The 20,602-nt window shown below is 28.5% G+C and overlaps 2 protein-coding genes across 5 annotated transcripts; both read left to right on the top strand.

The window, feature by feature from the left end:
- Positions 1-3,188: 3,188 nt before the first annotated feature.
- LOC145190003 (acid-sensing ion channel 4-A-like) lies at positions 3,189-13,188 on the top strand. 4 transcript variants are annotated; one of them, XM_090091681.1, is made up of 7 exons: positions 3,189-3,375; positions 10,956-11,698; positions 11,905-12,052; positions 12,129-12,185; positions 12,307-12,493; positions 12,628-12,719; positions 12,925-13,188. In XM_090091681.1, the coding sequence occupies exons 1-7, from the start codon at positions 3,366-3,368 to the stop codon at positions 13,053-13,055; spliced, it is 1,368 nt and encodes a 455-aa protein (XP_089947807.1). In that variant the 5' UTR covers positions 3,189-3,365; the 3' UTR covers positions 13,056-13,188. The 4 variants fall into 4 exon arrangements, with proteins under 4 accessions (XP_089947807.1, XP_089947806.1, XP_089947804.1 ...); XM_090091678.1 differs by lacking the exon at positions 3,189-3,375 and adding an exon at positions 4,671-5,312; XM_090091679.1 differs by lacking the exon at positions 3,189-3,375 and adding an exon at positions 7,560-7,691.
- A 2,134-nt stretch (positions 13,189-15,322) lies between these two features.
- On the top strand, positions 15,323-20,488 carry LOC145190098 (mitochondrial glutathione transporter SLC25A40-like). Its single transcript, XM_090090100.1, has 10 exons — positions 15,323-16,252; positions 16,506-16,559; positions 16,746-16,879; positions 16,961-17,028; positions 17,225-17,349; positions 17,479-17,655; positions 17,747-17,838; positions 17,940-18,015; positions 19,716-19,796; positions 19,882-20,488. Exons 1-10 carry the CDS (start codon positions 16,165-16,167, stop codon positions 20,001-20,003), a joined length of 1,017 nt encoding a protein of 338 aa, XP_089946226.1. The 5' UTR covers positions 15,323-16,164; the 3' UTR covers positions 20,004-20,488.
- Positions 20,489-20,602: the final 114 nt, after the last annotated feature.

Raw genomic sequence — 20,602 nt, forward strand, 5'->3', positions numbered from 1 at the left:
TTTGGATTATTAATTTCGTTCAGATACGCATTTAGCGGTTAATTTTTTTATAAAATCCTCCTCAAATCTCACTACAATAAAAAGTAAAAAGCTCACTTCATGTAAAAACTAAAACTGGTTAAACGTTAACCAGGTATATTTAAACCCAGTTTATACCCCGTTCACACTGACAACAAAAAATGGTTTAATCCTAGTATTTTAGATTAGCTTTATATTTTGCTATTCGCACCAAACTTAAAGTGAGTTAAATCAAGTTACATCAAAAACCTGTTTTATACGGTGTTTTAAATAAAAATATTTTACCGTAAGTTTCACTTAAAACGTTATTTGAATGTGAACAATATTTCAAAAAAGGTCAGAACAAATGCTACCGATCTGTTTAGATGCTGTATCAAATTGTAACAATCAAGAAATCAGAACGAGAAACTGTACCCTTTAAGAAACAAGGTGGACAACAACTGAAAAATGTAAAAAGGGAAGAATTAAGAATAGAGAACTGTCAGAAAACAAAAACAAACTGGAAAAAGGTTAGAACGGAAAAAGCCGAAGTCAGCAGTCATTATAACAAACCCGAGAAATCATTCTTTTAAAACAATTTTCTTATATCATGAAATAAATAGTAGGTTTGGAATTAAATAGATTTTATTACCAAATTAAATAATTCTTACAGTTAAAAATATATCTTTTTTACTATATAAATTTGTATTACAGAAAATATATTTATATAGTGAAAATAAAATTTCCATTAAAACTCCTATTTTTTAAATGAAAAAAAACTTTTATAGAGAAGTCATTTGCAAATAAAAGTATCACCCTATTATCGGTCCTCTTCTTCCGCTTTCCTCCCCCCCCCCCCCCCCCCCCCCCCCCTACAGCCTAAATGATTTGTTAAAACAATGATTTTATTTTCTTAAATCATAATAACGATATCGTTTCTTGAGTTTTTTTAACAAATAAAACTTTAACAATATTGTAAGCAGGATAATATTGACTACATACATACATACATACATACATACATACATACATACATACATACATACATACATACATACATACATACATACATACATACATACATACATACATACATACATACATACATACATACATACATACATACATACATACATAATTTCTATAGCCATGTGTTACTTGGTCACGAATTTTTTACTTAACTTGTATTATTCAAATAAACATTTTTTTTACATAAAGTTTAAGAGTATTAGTGTCCACGCTCATCCATTTTCTTTTTGTTTTTTGTGCCCTCGAAACATAAAATCGCCCTTAAGGATTTCGTTCATGTTTGATTTTAGAGCGCGTAAGTGTTCATACGTTCGGTTAAATAATGAACTCCGGTTGATCAATATCTACAGTTTTTTTTTTATTTTATTTGAACTTGGACATGTTTTGTGGCATTCCATCGCTTTGCAGTACAATAAAACGATAAAAGAAAAATTATCTTATGAATTAAAATTTGAAGCTTTAGAACAAGTTTCCGACCCCCCGACGAGTTGGCGATTCCATTTGCTTGATTTTTTAATCTAAATTTTAAAAATTTGCCACAATATTTTAATGTTTATCAACAGTAATTTAATTTAAGTAAACATTAGTTAATAATACTCAAAATCACGACCCACCTGCAACATCTATTCTCGGAGCTCTTTAAAACGAACCTATAGAATATACCGTTTTAGCGTAAAGTTTTGCATTAATAACGTCATCTCGTTATCCACTTTAATCTCTTTTTTTTCAAAGCGGTAATTCATTCAAAATATCGATTATTTTCTTGATTTTTACATTTTTGTTGATAAATTTTTATGTAACACAAAATGACACAAGTTTAAAGCAAAATTAATAAGATTTTTTTGTACCTAAAAAATTTTTAAAGCGCTGAATCTTTTGTTTCTTCAATGACTGACATTTTATTTTGTTTCCACTCACGTGGAGATCAAAAAAAACTTTACATATTCCAAAGAAGCGACGGATAATTCAATAAAAGTTGTTCGGCAGGATGCTCTCTCTATCTAAAATTCCGCGGTAGGGTATAAAGTTCCAAAAAACTATCGAAAACACGATGAAAGACATTGACATATTTAATAAATCAGAGGTCTACCTTTTAAAACTCGTGATTCCAAGTTCAGACGTTTTTTTCAAAATGAGAAATTTTTTCTGGGCCGGATTTAAGTCTTTTTGTGATAAATTTAATTTTTTTTTTCGCCAGCAAAAAAAGGATACAAAAGTTTAACACACTGTGCTAGATTTTTATCTATACTGTTTTTATCTATACTGTTGAGTTTTAAAAAAGTATAACTATTGACCATGCATGGATTTACGATTTTTGCAAGACAGATTAACAATGTTAATTTAGAGTGAAAGCTAATGAACTTGGTAGTAGAAAAAATGTGTATTAAAATGTGCCTCAATTGCCCCTTTCTCAGTAAAAAAGACTGGGGGCTATTTTATTGTAAACTGTTTTGATTGGTACAAGTGCAAGTGCATAACTTTTCAGAAACGCTTTATTTCTATTCCATAAGCTGGTGAGTTACTTATAAACGGTTATTTCTGAGTTAGTTAAAAAAACTTTTTACACAAAATGAACTCATCAATCGTTAAATTACCAGTGCCATTATTCAAAAAAGATTGCAGCAAGTAAGACAAACTTTTCTAAGAAGCATTTAAACAAAAAATGAGTGTAAAAATAATTGTTAATCTAATAAGTAGTTGTGGGCTTATCCATTTAATCCTGACGTAATAAATATGTTTAAGTTACCATTATCAGACAGTTTTGTCTGGGGTACATACATCTTTTTGATGCTCTTTTCAATGTGGATTTACCTACTGTCTATTCAAGACCCAAATGAGATCTGCATGGCGAACTCTGAAATTGTTTCAACAGCGATAGACTTTTTTTCTTACAGCAATTAGTACCATGTACAAGTGCTAGTTCACAGTCAATATATATATAATAACGATATTGAAAATATATATATATATATATATATATATGTATACAGTAGAAATTTAATAACATTCAATTGTGAAAATTATTGATCTATATAATTACTTCTGTATTGCTACATGCTGTTATAGCATCAGTTAACCAATACTTAGATAATCACCCAGATGTAAAGGTTTCACTTTATTTGAGTTGATAGCAAGACAAGCATAAAGTTTTGTTAAGACTCTTGTTGCATTAAGGCTTTTATAGGGGATACTTGTAGGGGAGATAAGGTTTATATGGGGATTTGGTTTCTAAATTAAAACTTTGTAGTGGTTTAATGTTAAAAAAAAAAAAATTGAAGGCTTGATGGTACATTATTTAAGGCTTAGTATGTTAAAATTTTTAAAGTTTTAATGAAGTCATGTTGGTAGGTGAGTTTGATTTGATTTTGTGAATAAAAAGTTTTAGTACTTGTGAAAAATTATTAGTAAAATTTTTTTTGTTTTTTGAAGAAGGGAATTGACAAAAACATGGATCCGTTTATGTTGTATTATAAAACCGTGCCTTAAAAATTAATAATGTTAATCTGGCAACCAGTGGCTCAGAGCCACGTAAACCCGTTATTTACCAAGGTTTGAATAAATCTTTCTTTTTTTGAAAAAACCTATTTTCTACTGCCTTTAAGGTACCTGTATACTACATTGATACTCAAAAAAATAGTTTTTTTTTTAAATATTGTGTTATTTGATATGGTACCAGTAAGTCTCGTCAGTCTTTGTAACCGTACATAACTGTAACACGTGTAATGAACAATCAATTTTATAATTGCAATACGCTTAGACATATATTACAAGTAAACAAAAAATTTAAGTAAATAATTATCTTATAGTGATTTAAAACATACCTTGAATTGAAAAAAATGAACTTAGAAAGGTTGGCTGCAATTAAATGTCATGGTCAAGCCACCAACTCAATAATTTTGAACAAAGCCTTTTTAATAGCGGAAATGTATTAAAAAAGTTGTGATTGGAAATGTTATGGGCACAGTATTTAATTTCGGTGGCTTAAAAACATGACTGGAACTTGTAAGTCCCGCCAGTAAACAAAGGAATAAAGTAATATTCACTGAGTAGAAGGTACTGTAAAATATAGTGCATGCGTGCGTAATAAAAACACGCGCATGCCTAGAAAGTTTAATTGGGAATACTTTATACATCATCAAATTATTTTTATTTTAGTTATAAGTTACTTTATTTTGTTACGATATACACATTTAAAATTATAAACGTATCAATTTTTTAAATTTTGAAGTCTTAACTTAAGACAACCGCATCTCATTTTTAAAACTAATTAATTCAAATGCGTTCCACTGACATCCGCCTGACTAAATTTTTGTATTGTTTTTACAGATTGAAATTGTTTAGTGACACGACGGGGTTTCAACAACATACCAAAACATGTCACACTGTATCAATGAAAGCATGCAGAAACTTGAAACTTTTATTATAATATTTTTATTTTACGTTTGTGTAATTTCAACTCTCTAAATGCGCACCATTGCATTCATTTCCCAGTTAAAAATAAATTTTTGCGAATATTACATAACAAGTACCAAATTTATATTTCGGAAACTTAAAAAGGCTCCTTCAGCCTCGATTGTGATCCTCCGGCCTCGATCTTTATTACAAAAGTAACGCGCCGCTTTAAAATATTCACAGCCGCAAGCAAAATTACTCAGAAAAATAAGATGTTGAGAAATGCAGTGGAATTGATGCAAGAATCAAAAGAGTAAAGTTATGCGTGGCTTTTTTTTGTTAAAATGGTAAAGGTATAACTTCAAATAATATTACCCGTTTTAAATTTTATTATTTTATTCCGGTAATATCGACAGCTTGCAATTAGATACAACATACTTGGCACACAATAGGGTACGTCACGTTTTACAATCACCATAGATTTTATGTGTCTATAAGACAATGAGTTCTCTAAAAACTTTGGTCTAACAATCTTATGTTGGAAAATACGAAACTATGATGGAGAAGATTATAATATATAACAAGAATACAATACTAAAAAAATATATTGGACGTAGCTGACATAGAAAACCTAATTATTCTTTCAAATAATAAAACCATCAAACGTTTCTTGTAGAAAATAAGTCAGTTTACTAATTGAATTGTCTAATTAATATCAGCTATATTCAACCTATTGATCCATATATATTACATAAGTACAAATTAGTGATTATCAAGTTGCATATATCAGTGAGATAAAGTACGCTATATATACGCAACAATGTTCGTCTTCCGAGAGTTTGCACAAATAACTGTTGATGCAATTCAAGAAACAAAAAGACATCACTCAAAAAGTACGTACAGGTTTTATTATTTTCTCTTTTGAGTTTTTGGATTCAAAACGACGGCGATTTATTTTACTTTCAGAAAGATTTTGTGGATTTTATTGCAGTTATAACAGGTTAAATAACGTCGCAATCAGTTGCTCTGTTTTCTGGTGGGGTTTTTTGGTGGCAAAAAAGAGGGGGGGGGGGTGGAAGGTGGAGTAAGGGGTATTACTCATTCGAACTGCTTATTCTTATCGCATTTTTTATCAGTCATTATATAAAAAAAGGATTCTTAATTGAAATGCATACATTAAAATCATGCTTAGTAAATAATCTTTTAACCTTGAGGCTGTGTAACGTGTTTTTAGATTTTTACTTCGTGTTTCGATAATTCGATTTTGTGCTGTTTATTTTTTAGTTAAACAGCCGTCAAAGTAATCTCATTTTGTTTACAGCAGGACTTAACTGAGTTTTTTTGCTGAGACTTCATTTTGAGTCAAAATGCGGCTTGAAAGAGGATAATCTCATTAAAATTAAACACAATCTACACGGGGGACTATCTTAGCACTGTGTACATTTATTGTTGAACACAAAGATTTTTATGTTTTTAAAAATTTAAACCAATAATCGTATTTTGATGGGATTTAGCATTTTCACGAGAACTCTTTAGGTTCTAATGAAAGTTTTTATCTAACCGCTTTCCTTTACAAAAGTTAGCACAAAGCAACTAAATTGTAAACAATTTTCATTAAAACTTATTTCCCCCTTTCCTCTCTTTACAGAAGTAATACTTTTGGTAATATCTTAGAAGCACATTTCCCGCGATTTCTGCGTCACTATAAATGGAGTTTATTTTAATGCTTACATTGAAAATTTCTTCAAATGTCCCATACAATTATTAATGCGTAAAATTCATGAGATGAATTTTACGCATTAATAATTGTATGGGACATTTGAAGAAATTTTACGCATTAATAATTGTAAAGTGTGTGAGGTCTGAACATCCGGCTTAAGTGAATTTATTCAAAAGTGAACTAACTATTATGCTACAAAAGCCTATTTACGTTCTATTTACAAAGATTTTGATTGCTTTTTATGTTTTATATGCGTAATATTTTTTGTATAAATCAATATATTAAAAATTTTACTTTTTTTATCAATCAAGTTTAAATTTTTGCTGCAATAATACGATTTTATAGTTTTATATTTTAGAAAAACTTGAAAATATGCATGTATTTATATTTAAAATTTTGTTTAGAAAAATTAGAAAACAAATGTATGACAAGGATCCACATTAAACTGAGCAACGAGTTGAAAATCCAACTTTAAAAGTTGAAAGAAAATTTCCTTAAAAGTCTATTTATTACTATGTTAAGTTTATTTAAAACGAAGTTTAAAAAAACTGATCATAAAATTTCAAGTTTATTAACTTTTGCTTTGATTATGAAGTACCTCATGTAAACTTAAAAAACCTTAATTTTCTTGCTAAACTCGATATTTACTTAATATATTTACATGAAATTTTTTAGAGTGCGGCAGTAAATTTCTTTCCTGCTGTAATTTTCATGGTCATCTGAACAATAAGCTTCAAAATCATTGAAAACTTTGGGAATGAAGTTAATAAATCATTTTAAAAAACTTTTACATCTTTGTTTTAAAAAAAGCGGGTTCCTCTATTTACAATATATAAAGCAAGACTATGAAAAGAAAGGGAAAAAAATTACACAAAAAACAAATAAAAATGGTAGCTTTTTGTGAAGAAAAAAATCTCGTTGTAGGTTCCATCCCATTTTAAAAAATGTGACGTTAAGCTTTAAACTTATAAATAAGTTAAGATTAAATGCTTTGTTTTTCTAGAAAAACTTTTTTTTTTTCCTACATTTTTTTCGAAAGTGATTCATATTAAAAATAATAATTTCAAAAATAATTAATTTCAAAAATGATTTCACGAATATTGATTTATGCACGTTCATTTGAAAATAAAAAAAAGCCAACAAAAAGTAAACCTTTTGCAGCCTTCCCTTTTTTATTACAAAGTAATTCCAGTTTTAAAGCTTCAATAGGCTCTTTGCGTTTGTAAAGGTTCTTGTAAAGCCACTCTACACCGTGCTGCTTAAGACTTTTAAAAGCCATTTCTTTAAACAATTACTCATAACTTTTATATTTTCCCGGTCTTTTAGAATAGGAGTTTCCATTAAGAAATGTTTCCTTGTTAATTTTGTAAGAGGATGAACGAATATTTAAGTTTTATATATTTCAAATTTACTTTTTATTATATTTCAGTATTAAATAAAAGCTATATTTAAAAAATTCAGTGTTTTTAATTGGAAATAATTTCAGAATTGTTTTTAAAACTATTTTTTTTTTGTTAACCGATGGGTAGATATTTTCCAAGCCAACCGATTCGTAAGTAAACTGAAATATATTTGGTTTTTAACTTAAAATTACAAGAAAATATTTATTTCGGCAGCTTATATGTCTCCTCAGTCCTTTAATGGGAGCCTGTTTTTACGAATGTTAACAGTGAAAGGCGAAAATAGGATGACCACGTTTCTCATGACTGACCACCAAAATAGGATGACCACGTTTCTCATGTTTTTTTATGACCATCAAAAATAAATTTTTTGAACTGATGACTGAAGCTAAAAATCCTCTAATTTCAATGAAAAATGAAGAGTAAAATTGATAAGAGATTGTTGATTCAAAACTTTAACAAAAATTTCAAAACTGAAAGTTATAATAGCTTTGTGTTTTCATACTTTACAAAACTGAACTGTATTAAAAAACAACTGAAACGGTAATAAAGCGGAACTTTTTATTTTATTACGTCAGAAACAGAGCATAAAATTTTTTTAAGTTGATTCAGCAAATTTATCTTTGACTAAACCTTTGTTATTATTTGTCAACGAGTTTGCAAAAAAGATGAATGAACAATTAAATGTATTATCTTTATCATCATCATCTTCATCATCATCATCATCGTCATCATCATCATCATCATCATCATCATCATCATCATCATCATCATCATCATCATCATCATCATCATCATCATCATCATCATCATCATCATCATCATCATCATCATCATCATCATCATCATCATTCACAAATAATTGCGGTTCTTCACTTTAAAATTTGTGGTTTTTTTAAAAATTTATTATGATAAAATTTAAGGCGGTTCTCCACTGTAAAATTGTTTTCAACGGCTCTTTTAAAGATTATTTAAGATTTTTCGTTTTTCATGGCTGTCCTTGAGCGTAGGTTGTTTTTTTCATGGCTGTCCTTAAGCGTCGGTTGTTTTTTTTAGGATGTTAGTCAATTCGACTTTGAAATTGAAAATGAATAATTTGATTCGATTCTTATCGAATCATATTGCCGAATCATAAAAAAACCGCATTTTAGATCAATTTTGGCTAATCGCGGTACAAATGCAGATGCTGAGTTTGTTTTGATTAAGTTTTTGCGCGCAGAAACACCTATTGCAATAACAACAAAAAATATTAGCGTTTCTATTTCTGTTTTCAATTGAAGGACTCATTGTGAAAAAATGACAAGCCACAAAAACGAAAATTTGAGAAAAATTACTTTAAAGTTTTATTTAAATATAAATCAGTGCTTATCTATTTTTCTCTTGAATTTATATGTTAAAAACAAACACTAATGGATATCATATATTGGACAAAATAAATAAATAAATAAAAATGCAAAGTAATATAGAAAATTAAATCTTATTTAAAAAAACTATTGGTTGTAATATTAGTGCAAAAAACGACATAAAGAATGTAATCTATTTAATAAAAAAAAAAACCTTTTTAATCTAAAATAATTTCAGGATCGTCTTTTTCAGTTTTTTCAATTTTTTCAGTTTTTCAATTATGTCTTGTAAAATTGTTGTAAAATTGGTGGTATATTGGAGGTATATACCCGTAAAAGAGCTTTAATATTGTCAATCGTTATCTTCAATATTTTTAATTGTTATATATTTCTGCTCTAACTCAGCAAGTAATGTCTACAGCGGTCTTCCTTTCTTAGCAATATTTACTTGCTTGTACTCATCTTTATCAACGTAGTGTTTGATATAGAAAACCTTAGTAATTAAAGGTACCAATTACCAATTAGCTTAGGCATTAAATTGATTGGAAACTGCGTTAGCAAAATCTAATCTTTTGCCATCGTTTGTATTTGTGGTCCTTTTAAAATTTGCAAGAACTAATAACTCGCTTGTAGGCTGCTAATTCAGGTTATTTAACAGAACTAGTAAAATCTACAGTTTTAATTGGCATGTTACTCTAAAATCAATATACAATAATGTAACAAGCTACAATTGTAAACTATTTTTCTTATATTGTAATGATAAGTACAATATAATAACGAGCCACAAAATAAAAACAAACGTTTTCCTGTTGATTTTCAATGTCATCAGGGACGTCTTTATCAGTCTTTATCAGCATCACTATCATCGAAATGACTAATTGTATCACTATTATCACGGAACGTGAAAATTTGATTTGAAATCAGAATCACGAGTTAATGTTTCGGCGCGTTTTATTGTGTAACCGTAATTAACAAATTTTTTGTATTGTAATTATTTTTAATATTGTAATTTATTGTTTGGCAGGTTTTTTGTATTTCCGTAATTAAAAATTTGTGCAGCAAGATGATTTTAAGGCTGTGGCACCGTTTTTCAGAACTATGCTTAAATTAGGGAGCTTAGGCAATTTTTATAGCCGATGTAAATCTTTTTTTATTTAAAATGCATTGGATTCCTTAATATATTTTATTTTCAAAATGGTTTCAACCACTTCTGTAGCTTATTTAGTTCCAAAGATATTCGTGTTTTAATATTTTCAATTCATATACATTTTATGAAATATTTCCTTAAAGTTTCTCGTTAAACTTTAAGGAAATATTTCATAAAATGTATATGAATTGAATCTTTTTTTTTTCTTGCGTAAAAAGTTGCGTTAACAATAAAATATCTAAAGACGGGGGAAATTTATAAAATTTCCACTTAGAAAACAAAAAACCCACCCTATTAGACTGCCAAAAACAAACAAAAAAACTGATTGACATAATAAATAAATAGTTGCAGAATCTATTTTTATGTGGGGACGAAAGAATTAGCTTAATTTACTTGTATATAAACAAAACTGAAACATTTAAAGTTAAATAACTTTATCAATTCTAAAGCAAAACGATGTCTCCAAAAAAATTATTGTAGTGCAACCTTTTCTAAAAAAATAACATCTGTATATACATATATACTATTTATTTTCATGGGTGGGTTTTCATTCTTCGACACCTACATAAAATCATTTGTTGCGTTTTTTGGACGAAGTTTTTCAAAAACGTTCGATACATTTTTTTCCGCGATAAAATGTCACGTGACAAAACTCCCTACTTAAATATCTTTTTCGCTACAGCGTAATTTACGACTATAAAAATAAGTCATTCTTGAAAAATAATTGACTTGTTTCACAATTTAGCCCTTCAATTTATCAAGAAATACTTTTTGCTTAAGTAGCTACCAATAACTTTTTTTATAAAAACAAATTAAAACTAAATATTATCATAAAAATAGGTTGGCATATCTATAGCATACATATAACAAAGGAACATACAAATTTTGATTTCACTAATGTAAAAGCGTTTACTTTAAATTTTTAGAAAAAGATGACGGCAGGATAAGAACACCACATGAACAACGTAGTGATAAAATTAATGAGTACTTATCATACGCGGGCGAGAATATTTCTTTTCATGGCTTATCACATGTATTTGACAAAAGAGAGAACGGTGTATGCCGTACTGTATGGCTTCTTATTACCGTAGCCGCTTTTGGATACGCTGTACAAAAAGTATACGAAAGTACCATAAACTACTATTCATATCCGTTCAATACTGCTAGAATGAGAATGTATGTCAACCAATTAGATTTTCCGGCCGTTTCGTTTTGCAACTTGAATGAAATGCGCATTAGTGCAGTGTATGGAACAAAGCTGGATGAAGCTATTATGAGTCCTGAAACGTACGATTTCTTTCCTGGCGAAGAATACAGAAATATATCTTTAGGCGCAAGACATAGCTTACAAGAGATGTTAGTTGATTGTGAGTTTGACGGTAAAAAATGCTCTGATCAGAACTTCACGGAGTTCAGTTGGATGCAAGGTGAGCGCTGTTTTACATTTAACTCTGGGAAGTCTCCTCACACGCTTTTAAAAGTCAACGGAGTTGGAATGACCAGAAGTCTGAAGCTCACCATCAATGTCCAACACTATGAATATTACAAAGACGAAATGGATGGAGGGATTCATCTAATTCTTCATGGACAAGACGAAACGCCGATCAAAATGCGCGGTCCTATTATAGCACCCGGATTTACCACTTATGTTCAAGTGGAAAAGAAAACGGTTAGTTTTTATATTTTAGTTTCAATGGCTGAGGAAAATTTATGAATGAATAATTCTATTTATTAGTTCTATTTATTGGTTCTATTTATGAATAAATTCTATTTTTATTGGTTTGAAGATAAAGTTAACATTGAAGCTTATTACCAAAAGAATTTTACTTCTAACAGGTTTAGAATTGTAATTATAATTATTATCATTTTCTTCAGGTTATAAACTTAAAAGCTCCTTACAAATCCAAATGTGGGTCAATGGAACTAAAATACTTTGATAGGTACTCAATGCACACCTGCTGGCTTGAGCAACTGACAGATCACGTTTATAAAATTTGTAAATGTAAAGATTTTTTTATGCCAGGTATGTGTTTTTATCGTTTCTCAATCAAAAGTTGAAACTTTTTGATTTATCAATTTGGTTTTATTATTTATTTCAGGAGAAATTCCAATTTGTTCCTTTCAGGATCTTAAATCTTGTGTGTGGCTTGAATGGGGTAAGCGTAGAAATACGTCATGACAGTACAAAACTAAATATTTTTTCTAACAAGAACTCTAAGAATTTTTTTCACACTCAATTAGCAATAAATTAATTCATTCAATTATTTTTATTATTAGAGAAGTTTGACAAGTCGAAGATGTATCACTGTCCAATGCCGTGCAAAATTGACTCGTATGGAGTGAGTCTTTCTCGAGCTCTATTTCCCACTGTTCAATACGCTAGCACGCTTGCAAATCATTTCCGAAAATTACCGCATATTGTTAACGCAGTAAAAAACATAACCGACGAACTCCGATTTATGAGGTACAAGTTTTAATATTCGAAGTAAAGAATACTTGTTCAGTTAAATATTAAATTCAAAGCATTTGAACTTGATGATCTTAGTAGTAGATAACAATATACTTTTTATGATTTGAGAGTAAAATCCTACTATTTAGGGACAACTTACTTCGAGTTGTTATTTATTATGATGATTTATCATACGAGCTCCTTGAACAAAAACCAAGTTACGGCACATTGGTGTGGCTGGGTAAGATATGGTTTAGCTTTGTGAAGTTGGCTTGGCTTGGTAAGGTGTTTATAGAAACTTACAGCCAACCATAATAATGAAAAGAACTGTTAAAAATTTTAGTCTGGAAAAACCCGAAATAAACAAGCGTAACATTCTTACTGACTGGAAACTTTTCAAAGATTTTTTAGTAACAAAGTTAAATGTTTTCATTTTTATAATTTAGGAGATGTAGGTGGTCAGATTGGCTTGTTTGTTGGTGCTGGAGTAATGTCATATTTTGAAATCATAGATTGTTTGGTTGTGGTTACTTACACTCGGTTTTTTCAAAAATTCAGTTCACCGACTCTTGTGTAAACACCGAACGCAACTTTTCTGTTGTTTTCCCGATCTTTGAAAAAAAAAAAGATAAAAAAAAAAAAGAAAAAAAAAAAGAAAGTGTGGTATATTTTAATGCAAGATAAATTTTTACTTAAAAAATTTGTAAAAACAATTGAAGTTTTGTTTTGGTCTTTCGAAATATTCAGTTTTTCTTGGGGTGCAACCCCAGACAGCCTCCCGTTAGAGGCCCAATGCTGGCCCAGTTCTGCTTGCGACAGCGGTGCGATGTCGGCAATTGATCACGGCCCAATGTCAAAACGGCCAAAGCCCAGCATCGCTAGCCAGCACTGGCCCGGGATCATTTTTCAGCATTCGTCCGAGATCGTATGCCAGCACTGACCCGTTACTCTTAAACAATATACATACACTAGCACGCTATTATTAGCCATTTCTGAAGAAAACGTGATATCGCACAAAAAACAAATACAAAAATATATATTTTTTGAAATTTATTCCGATTCAAATTGACAAAAATAATTTTAATTGTACAGATATTGATAGACTGAAATAGTACTATTTATTCAACGAATTTTTTCATTCTTCCCGAGGTTTTAGTCCACCATTTCGATCTGCTGAATGCTGAAAATACTTTTCGGCAAACACTCAACCACTTCGCTTGATGCTCCCGAGTTTAAATGATTTATTTTTATAGCACCTGAACATGAAGTTTAACTTTGTATGTATGATTACATTAAGTATATACGTATATATATATATATATATATATATATATATATATATATATATATATATATATATATATATATATATATATATATATATATATTCAAAATACCAAAAGTCTCAAAAATCTAATGCAAATAAAATATGAAATCAAAAACGGCAGTGAGTACAGATAAAATTTCTGTTCAGATCCATTTTATTAATGGGTCACTTCCTGTTCAATAAATGGATCAATTTCACTTTATGACAGTATGTATAACAAACTAGATTCACATCTAATTAATCAGTTAGCCAGATGTTACAAGAATTTTGCCGATTATAATTGTGAATTTCCACCAAGTATTGTTGTAAATATTAAAAGTGTCCAACAACAGAAAAGAAGTTTGGATTGTGGATTATTTGCTATAGCTAATGCTATGCATTTGGCTTTCAGTAAACAACCCGAAACTATATCTTATAATCAAAAGTTTATGAGACAACATCTTGAAAAAATGTTTCATGCTGGACAGTTTAAACCCTTCCCATTACTCAATAAGCGAAGTAAATTGAGTATTACACGTAACAATATCTCAACTATAAATGTTCAACTGTATTGCACTTGCTTAATGCCTTGCACTTATGATTTTATGGTTACTTGCAGCAAATGCCTAATATGGTTCCATATTACATGTGTCCAATATAAAGAAGGCAATTTAGTGCAGGAGTGCAATTGCAAAATATGCATACGAAATATGCCATAAATATTTTTTCTATAAAATATTTCTGTATTTTTTAAAATATATTATCAACTCTTGTCTTAGAGTTTTACTTTGTTATAATTATTCAATTCAGCTTAATATATAGTGTGGCAATGAATAAAATACTTCGAAAAAGCTCATTGAAAGCTAGAAATATTAACATAAATTAAATTTATAAAAATATTAGCAAAACCAACTATTTTATATTTAATGTTAATAAAAGTAAAATTATCAATTAAAAAGATTTTTTTTAATGGTTATTTTAATTGGTTAAGGAGGATTACTTTTAAAGGTTACTTTTATTAAGGCAAAGGTTTTTATTATGTAGCGTACATAAAAAGTAAATTGATTTAAAAAGATGGAAAAGAACTATGATTGATCCTTTACAAAATTTAAGTTTAATTTTTATTTGAACTTTATAGTGTGCTCCTTCAATTTAGCTTGTTCGTTCAGGCAAAAAAATTGAAATTTCGAAGAAATAATGCTATGAAAGGTTGAAATTAATTAATGAGCTTTTTTCAGCAGCAAATTTTCCTGCGAGCGGCAATTTTTCCTAGGAAATTATGCTGCAGCCGCAAAATTTCCTAGCAGCAAAATTTCCTGTGACAACGGTTATGGCAAAACGACATTCGGCCAAAACACTGTAGCCGCCACAATCGGGCCAGTGTTGGCCCAATATCAAATGCCATTGCTATGGCGTACGCCGGAAGCATGCTTAACTCGGGCCACTCTAAACAGAATTTAAAAAATTAAAAATTTAGTCGTATCATGCTGATGGAAACAATTAATTTTTACATCCACGCATGCGTATACTTAAAACCTGTGACAAATCTACATGAATTCACAAAATATAAACAAAGTTAAGTATCGCTTCATCAACGTTTAACTATCATTTATTTAATACGATCTCAAAAATCTAATACCAAAAAATAATATTTTAACCAAAGAAAAGTTTTTATAGTATAATTTCAATAAAGAATTCTATAGCGTATAATTTTTGGAGATTTTTAAATTACTAGTATTTATGCAAAAATATCAATCTCCATTCATTAGTCAAAATTAATATTCATCAGGACTAAATCAGGGAATAAAAATAGGTGCTATTTTTTGATTATTATATACTTTATCGACTTTGTGATCAAACCTCTGAGTTTAAATAAAGTGACAATATACATGTAGCTATAACTGAAACAGAAATATTTTTATAATATACCTATTGAAGTATGCAATATGCATTCCAGTAATATGTGTTGGTACCTCTGTACAGTTCTGAAGAAAGAAGATAAACTTTTTATTATAAATGCATACATTTTTTCATTGTTAATATGTGTTATTTTTATTATTAATACTAATATTTTTACAGTATGTTTAACTTCATTTTATTTTTACACAAGTACATATATTACACATGTACATATATTGTTACTTTAATAAGTGTTATCTTTATTATTAATACTAATTTTTTTACCATATGCTTGTTTAATTTAATTTAATTTTTATGTACACATAGTTTTTTTCATTTTAGATTTTGATTGCTACTTCCATTTATACTTCATTATTTAACTTTGGAGTTGGAAATTGAAGAAGATTTTTATGTGATTAGCTTTTTTTATTAAAACTATCATAATGAGTTAAACGAAATTGCACTTTACCCAGTTATCAAGATGTCATTACCAACAAGCACCGTCTCACTTCATCCTATGCAACAAATGGTTGCATCATCAGCTGGAGCTTTTTTGGTTGCTTTGCTCAGTAAGATTTAAGTTATTTGTTTAAAGGTATAAACGTTATGCATGTAACCTACAAGTAATAAAAAATGTAAGTTTAAAAAAGATTTCAAAAACAATTTTGATTTCTTTTATGGGGCTTCCTCCAAAAAAATAATAGATAAAAAAAAAGATTTCATTTAAAGATTTACTGATTATAATAACTAATGATCTTTTGTTGTATTTTTTTTTGTTTGTTTATGTTTTGAAATATACTATAAGTTATTTTCCAATTTTAGCTACACCATTGGATGTTGTAAAAGTTCGCTTACAAGCTCAATTAAAAACAGAGAGTATGATAAATCTTTTTTTTTTTTTAATTTTTGTATTACATAGTTTATATATTGTAATTCTATGTATTATGATTATATATTAAAATATATTATAATTTTGAATTATGAATTATTATTTTAAATCCTAATTATTTCCTGTTCAAATTTGGATTTTTTACAATTCATTTTGAATTCCCTTTTGTTAAGGAGTTAGATGTTCTGTGTTCAAAGAGTTGGTTGATTCTGTATGCTATTGCACAACTCCACCAATGTTTAATAGTCCAGTAGTATGTACAATATATGGAAATATACGCACTGTGCCTCGTTTTTCATCAACAATGGTAATATTATATTTTGTTTTTGTGATAATTTTTTCTTTTTTAGTTTCACTTTTCCACATAAATATTTCTTGTTGGTTATAGGATGCCTTTTTTAAAATTGCCAAAATTGAAGGGTTACCTACACTGTGGAAAGGCTTGTCACCATACTTGTGAGTTAATTGTTTATTATTGGTTTTATTAGTTTTGAATGTTTGATCATTTTTTTGTTCTTCAAAAAAATTTTTTTAAATTTTTATACTGAGTTATACCAGACATCTTTTGAAGATTTCTGTTAAGTATTTCAAATCCAGTGACCCAAAGTTTTGACCATGACCATGTTCGTAATATTCTATCATGTAATTTTAGAGTTCAAATGGTTCCGCAAACAGTTATATATTTTACTGCATATGACCAGATGAAAGTTAAGTTTGGATATGTTGAAGGGAAAGCAAGTGTGACAGCAACTTTAGCTGCTGGTGTTACAGCTAGATGTATGGATTTTTTTTTTTTTTTTTATAATAAAGTTTTTTTAGAAAATTTAATTTTAAAGATTTTTTTTGACATGAATATTTTCTTCTTTTGAATTGTCCATTTTTTTATTTCATAATTTCAAATATTAGCTTTTGCTGTGATTGCTGTGTCACCCATTGAAATGGTGAGGACTAAACTCCAGTCAAAAAAAAATCTTGGATACAGAGAACTTGTTTTGCTTGTTCAAACTACAATTAAAGAAGAAGGCATTTTTTGCATGTGGAAAGGAATTGGACCCACCCTTTTTCGTGATGTACCTTTTTCAGGTAAACAATTTTTTTCTTGCATTTTCTTCTTGTGTTACAGTTGAAAACATGTTTTTTTTGTTGAGAAAGGTGTGTTTGTGTTTATCATTAGGTCTTTACTGGATGTGCTATGAGTTGTTAAAAGCAGTGAACCCAAGTCCAAATTTGTTTTCAACGTTTTTGTCAGGAGCAATCTCTGGCATGGTTTGTTTTCTTATATAATTATATAATTGCCTTTAATTGTTTGTTTTTTTGCTTTTTTTTTAGATTCTTTCAGTTTATATATTTGAATATGTTTTTTATAGTTTGCTGCAGGATTGACCACGCCTTTTGATGTTGTTAAAACTTATAGACAGATCGAACTTGGTGAAATCAAAGATGGTTTGTTTAAATTTCTATTGATCATGCTGCATTTGACTGGCTGATAAGTCTAGGGCATTTTAGTTTTCTAATGGTCAGAAGCAAAAAAGCAGAAACTTTTTCAGAGTTCAAAAATTGAAAAATATCTCCTCAATAAATGAGCAAAGAATGTGATTATCACTACTGAACGAGTATCAATAACAAACAATTTTTAGATCTACTTACAAATTTTAACATCAGTGTTTATAACATCTGCCTCATGCTATTAAGTGCTTATAGTAATATTTTGATTCTTTGCACTGTTTTAATATTTTAATTGGAGTGATAGGCATTTTGTTTTAGATTTATTATCACCAGTATTAAATATATTCTTATGGTATTAATTGCTTATAAATTTTTTAATATTTAAAAAGGTAATAGAACTTATTTAAGAAGTTTTGAAACTAATGCTCATTTTTAAATTACAATTTAAATTGCCTTTGGCCTAAACTGCTCCCCATCAGGGGAGAGTTTAGTAAACCTTAAACAGTTTAAAATTAGTGAATAACTCTGTTAATGGATGGTATTTGACTGTTTCTAAGTTTTTCTGCAATATGCATAAATAAAACTTGATGTTGTTCTCAATAAACCTGTGTTTTCAGGTTTTCACAACCAAAGATTTTAATGTCTTTATGTAAAACACTTCATCCACTAAATTCTATCTGTTTAATTTTATCTTCATGTAAAACATTTCATCCACTAAATTCTATTTGTTTGATTTTATTTCCATAACTTAGCACATTTTTTTAAAGCTATAGCATATTGGTTTCTCAATGTTCTAGGTTGGCTATATTTTAAAGCTTCCAGAATTATTTCTTTCAAAATTTTAAATACTTGGGAGAAAGAATGTTTTGAAAAAAGTTGTTCTCTAGAAATTTGAATTCAAACAATAGCTTGGTATGCTTTTTAAAAATCCAAAGATACCTCTAAGTATTCAAAGTTTGTCCAAAACATACTCCTTGATTTTTTTTACTTTTCTTTGTTGACCATAGATTATCTTATTACTTAAGATAAACTACAATTAATCACAAGTGTGATAAATTCTTTAACTTACTTTCAAATTCTTTATTGTAAATTAGAAGTACTTTAGTGCATGTTCTAACGTCCCCCTTAAATATTGTCTTAAGCTGCCTCACACATCTCTATGTAAAAAGCAAACTCTTATATTTCATTCCAAATCATTAATTATGGTAATGTACTGCTATTTACCTGTATCATTTATTTACATGTATTTTAGATTTTACTTGTTCATATTGAAAGATATCTTAAATAGAACAAACTGTTCATTAGTAGTAGGCCATATGAACTCAATGAATGCATTCTTTTTACTTATGAATGAATTTTTTATACTTTTTTTGAAGCTGTTTAATAGTACTTTTATCCTAAAGTGGTGCTTCCCTTTTTCAATGAGCTAAAAATGTGAAAGCTGCACTAAGGAAGTAAACAACTATTCATCTTTTTTTGGAAATTTACAAAAAATAAGTATTTTTTCATTTTTGTTGTTGTTTGGTTTCAAGCTTAGATGAGATGAGATTGCAAAACAACCATAATAGATAATTGATTAAATAATCTATTATGCTATTTTGAGACATTAAATGGTCTTATAAAATTGACATATCAATATGACATTTAAAGTATTTTGGCTCATTATTGTTAACACTTAATGAGTCAAATTTTTTTAGGAAAAAAGATTCCTTCGCGATTTACATTTGCAGTGATGATAAGGTTGTATAAAACTAAAGGTTTTTCTAGTTTGTTCACTGGTGAGTTTATTTGCTGTTTTTTTTTTTTTTTTTATGTTCTTAAATCTAAAAATTTTGAGTTACTGTGAAAGTTTTTTAAATTTAGGTATTTATCCTCGTTTAATGAAAGTTTCATTTGCATGTGCTGTAATGATAAGCACGTATGAGTATGGGAAGAATTATTTTGCTAATCGTAACTACCTTCTGAATCTAAAAGAAAAATATTAATAGTGTTTAATAAGTGAGCAAAACTTTCTGTATATAGTTAATCATTTCTGACTTCGAATTAATTCATAAAGTTGTTTTCAAAAATAAACTTTTGACAATTTCTCTTTTATTTACATTTTTCATATTTTAAATTTTTGCAAAATAATAAATCAAGGGTTTTATTTAAAAAGTTCTGTTTTTTAATTTTCTGTTTGCCTTTGTATTTGATTGCCTGAAAAATCTGCATAGTTTGTAAAAAGAAAAGGTTTTGGCATTTAAAATGTATTTTATGGTAAATACATTTGTATTGATTTTTGATATATATATTTATGGTTTTTTCATTGACTGATATTTGTTTTAAAATCAGAGATTCTCTGTAGTTTTAGACACTTTCTATGTATACACAAGCTAATGGCGCATATATGTTAAATAAAATAGTTGTTTAACTTTAATATTATTAGCAGTTATAAAAGTAAGCAATAAGTCATTAATGACATGTGAAAAAATTGGAATTTGTATTCAATTAATGTTCATGTTAGTAATATAACTTTTGTTTAAAATGTTTTAAAAACTGTGTATTAAAATATTAGCATGATTTTAAATATTAGCTAAGTGAATAG

This window comes from Hydra viridissima, unplaced genomic scaffold, assembly GCF_058129835.1.
Source record: "Hydra viridissima isolate aposymbiotic clone 2 unplaced genomic scaffold, HvirCarnegie_v1 scaffold_6, whole genome shotgun sequence".
Lineage (NCBI taxonomy): Eukaryota > Metazoa > Cnidaria > Hydrozoa > Anthoathecata > Hydridae > Hydra > Hydra viridissima.

Bases quoted from the DNA above. Each gene is read 5' to 3' on its own strand.
- LOC145190098 (XM_090090100.1), top strand. From the start codon at position 16,165: ATGTCATTACCAACAAGCACCGTCTCACTTCATCCTATGCAACAAATG. The intron at 17,029-17,224 runs GTGAGTTAATTG...ATGTAATTTTAG, and splicing joins AAAGGCTTGTCACCATACTT to AGTTCAAATGGTTCCGCAAA. The intron at 17,350-17,478 runs GTATGGATTTTT...TTCAAATATTAG, and splicing joins TGCTGGTGTTACAGCTAGAT to CTTTTGCTGTGATTGCTGTG.
- LOC145190003 (XM_090091678.1), top strand. From the start codon at position 5,240: ATGTTCGTCTTCCGAGAGTTTGCACAAATAACTGTTGATGCAATTCAA. The intron at 5,313-10,955 runs GTACGTACAGGT...TTAAATTTTTAG, and splicing joins AAAAAGACATCACTCAAAAA to AAAAAGATGACGGCAGGATA. The intron at 11,699-11,904 runs GTTAGTTTTTAT...CATTTTCTTCAG, and splicing joins TTCAAGTGGAAAAGAAAACG to GTTATAAACTTAAAAGCTCC.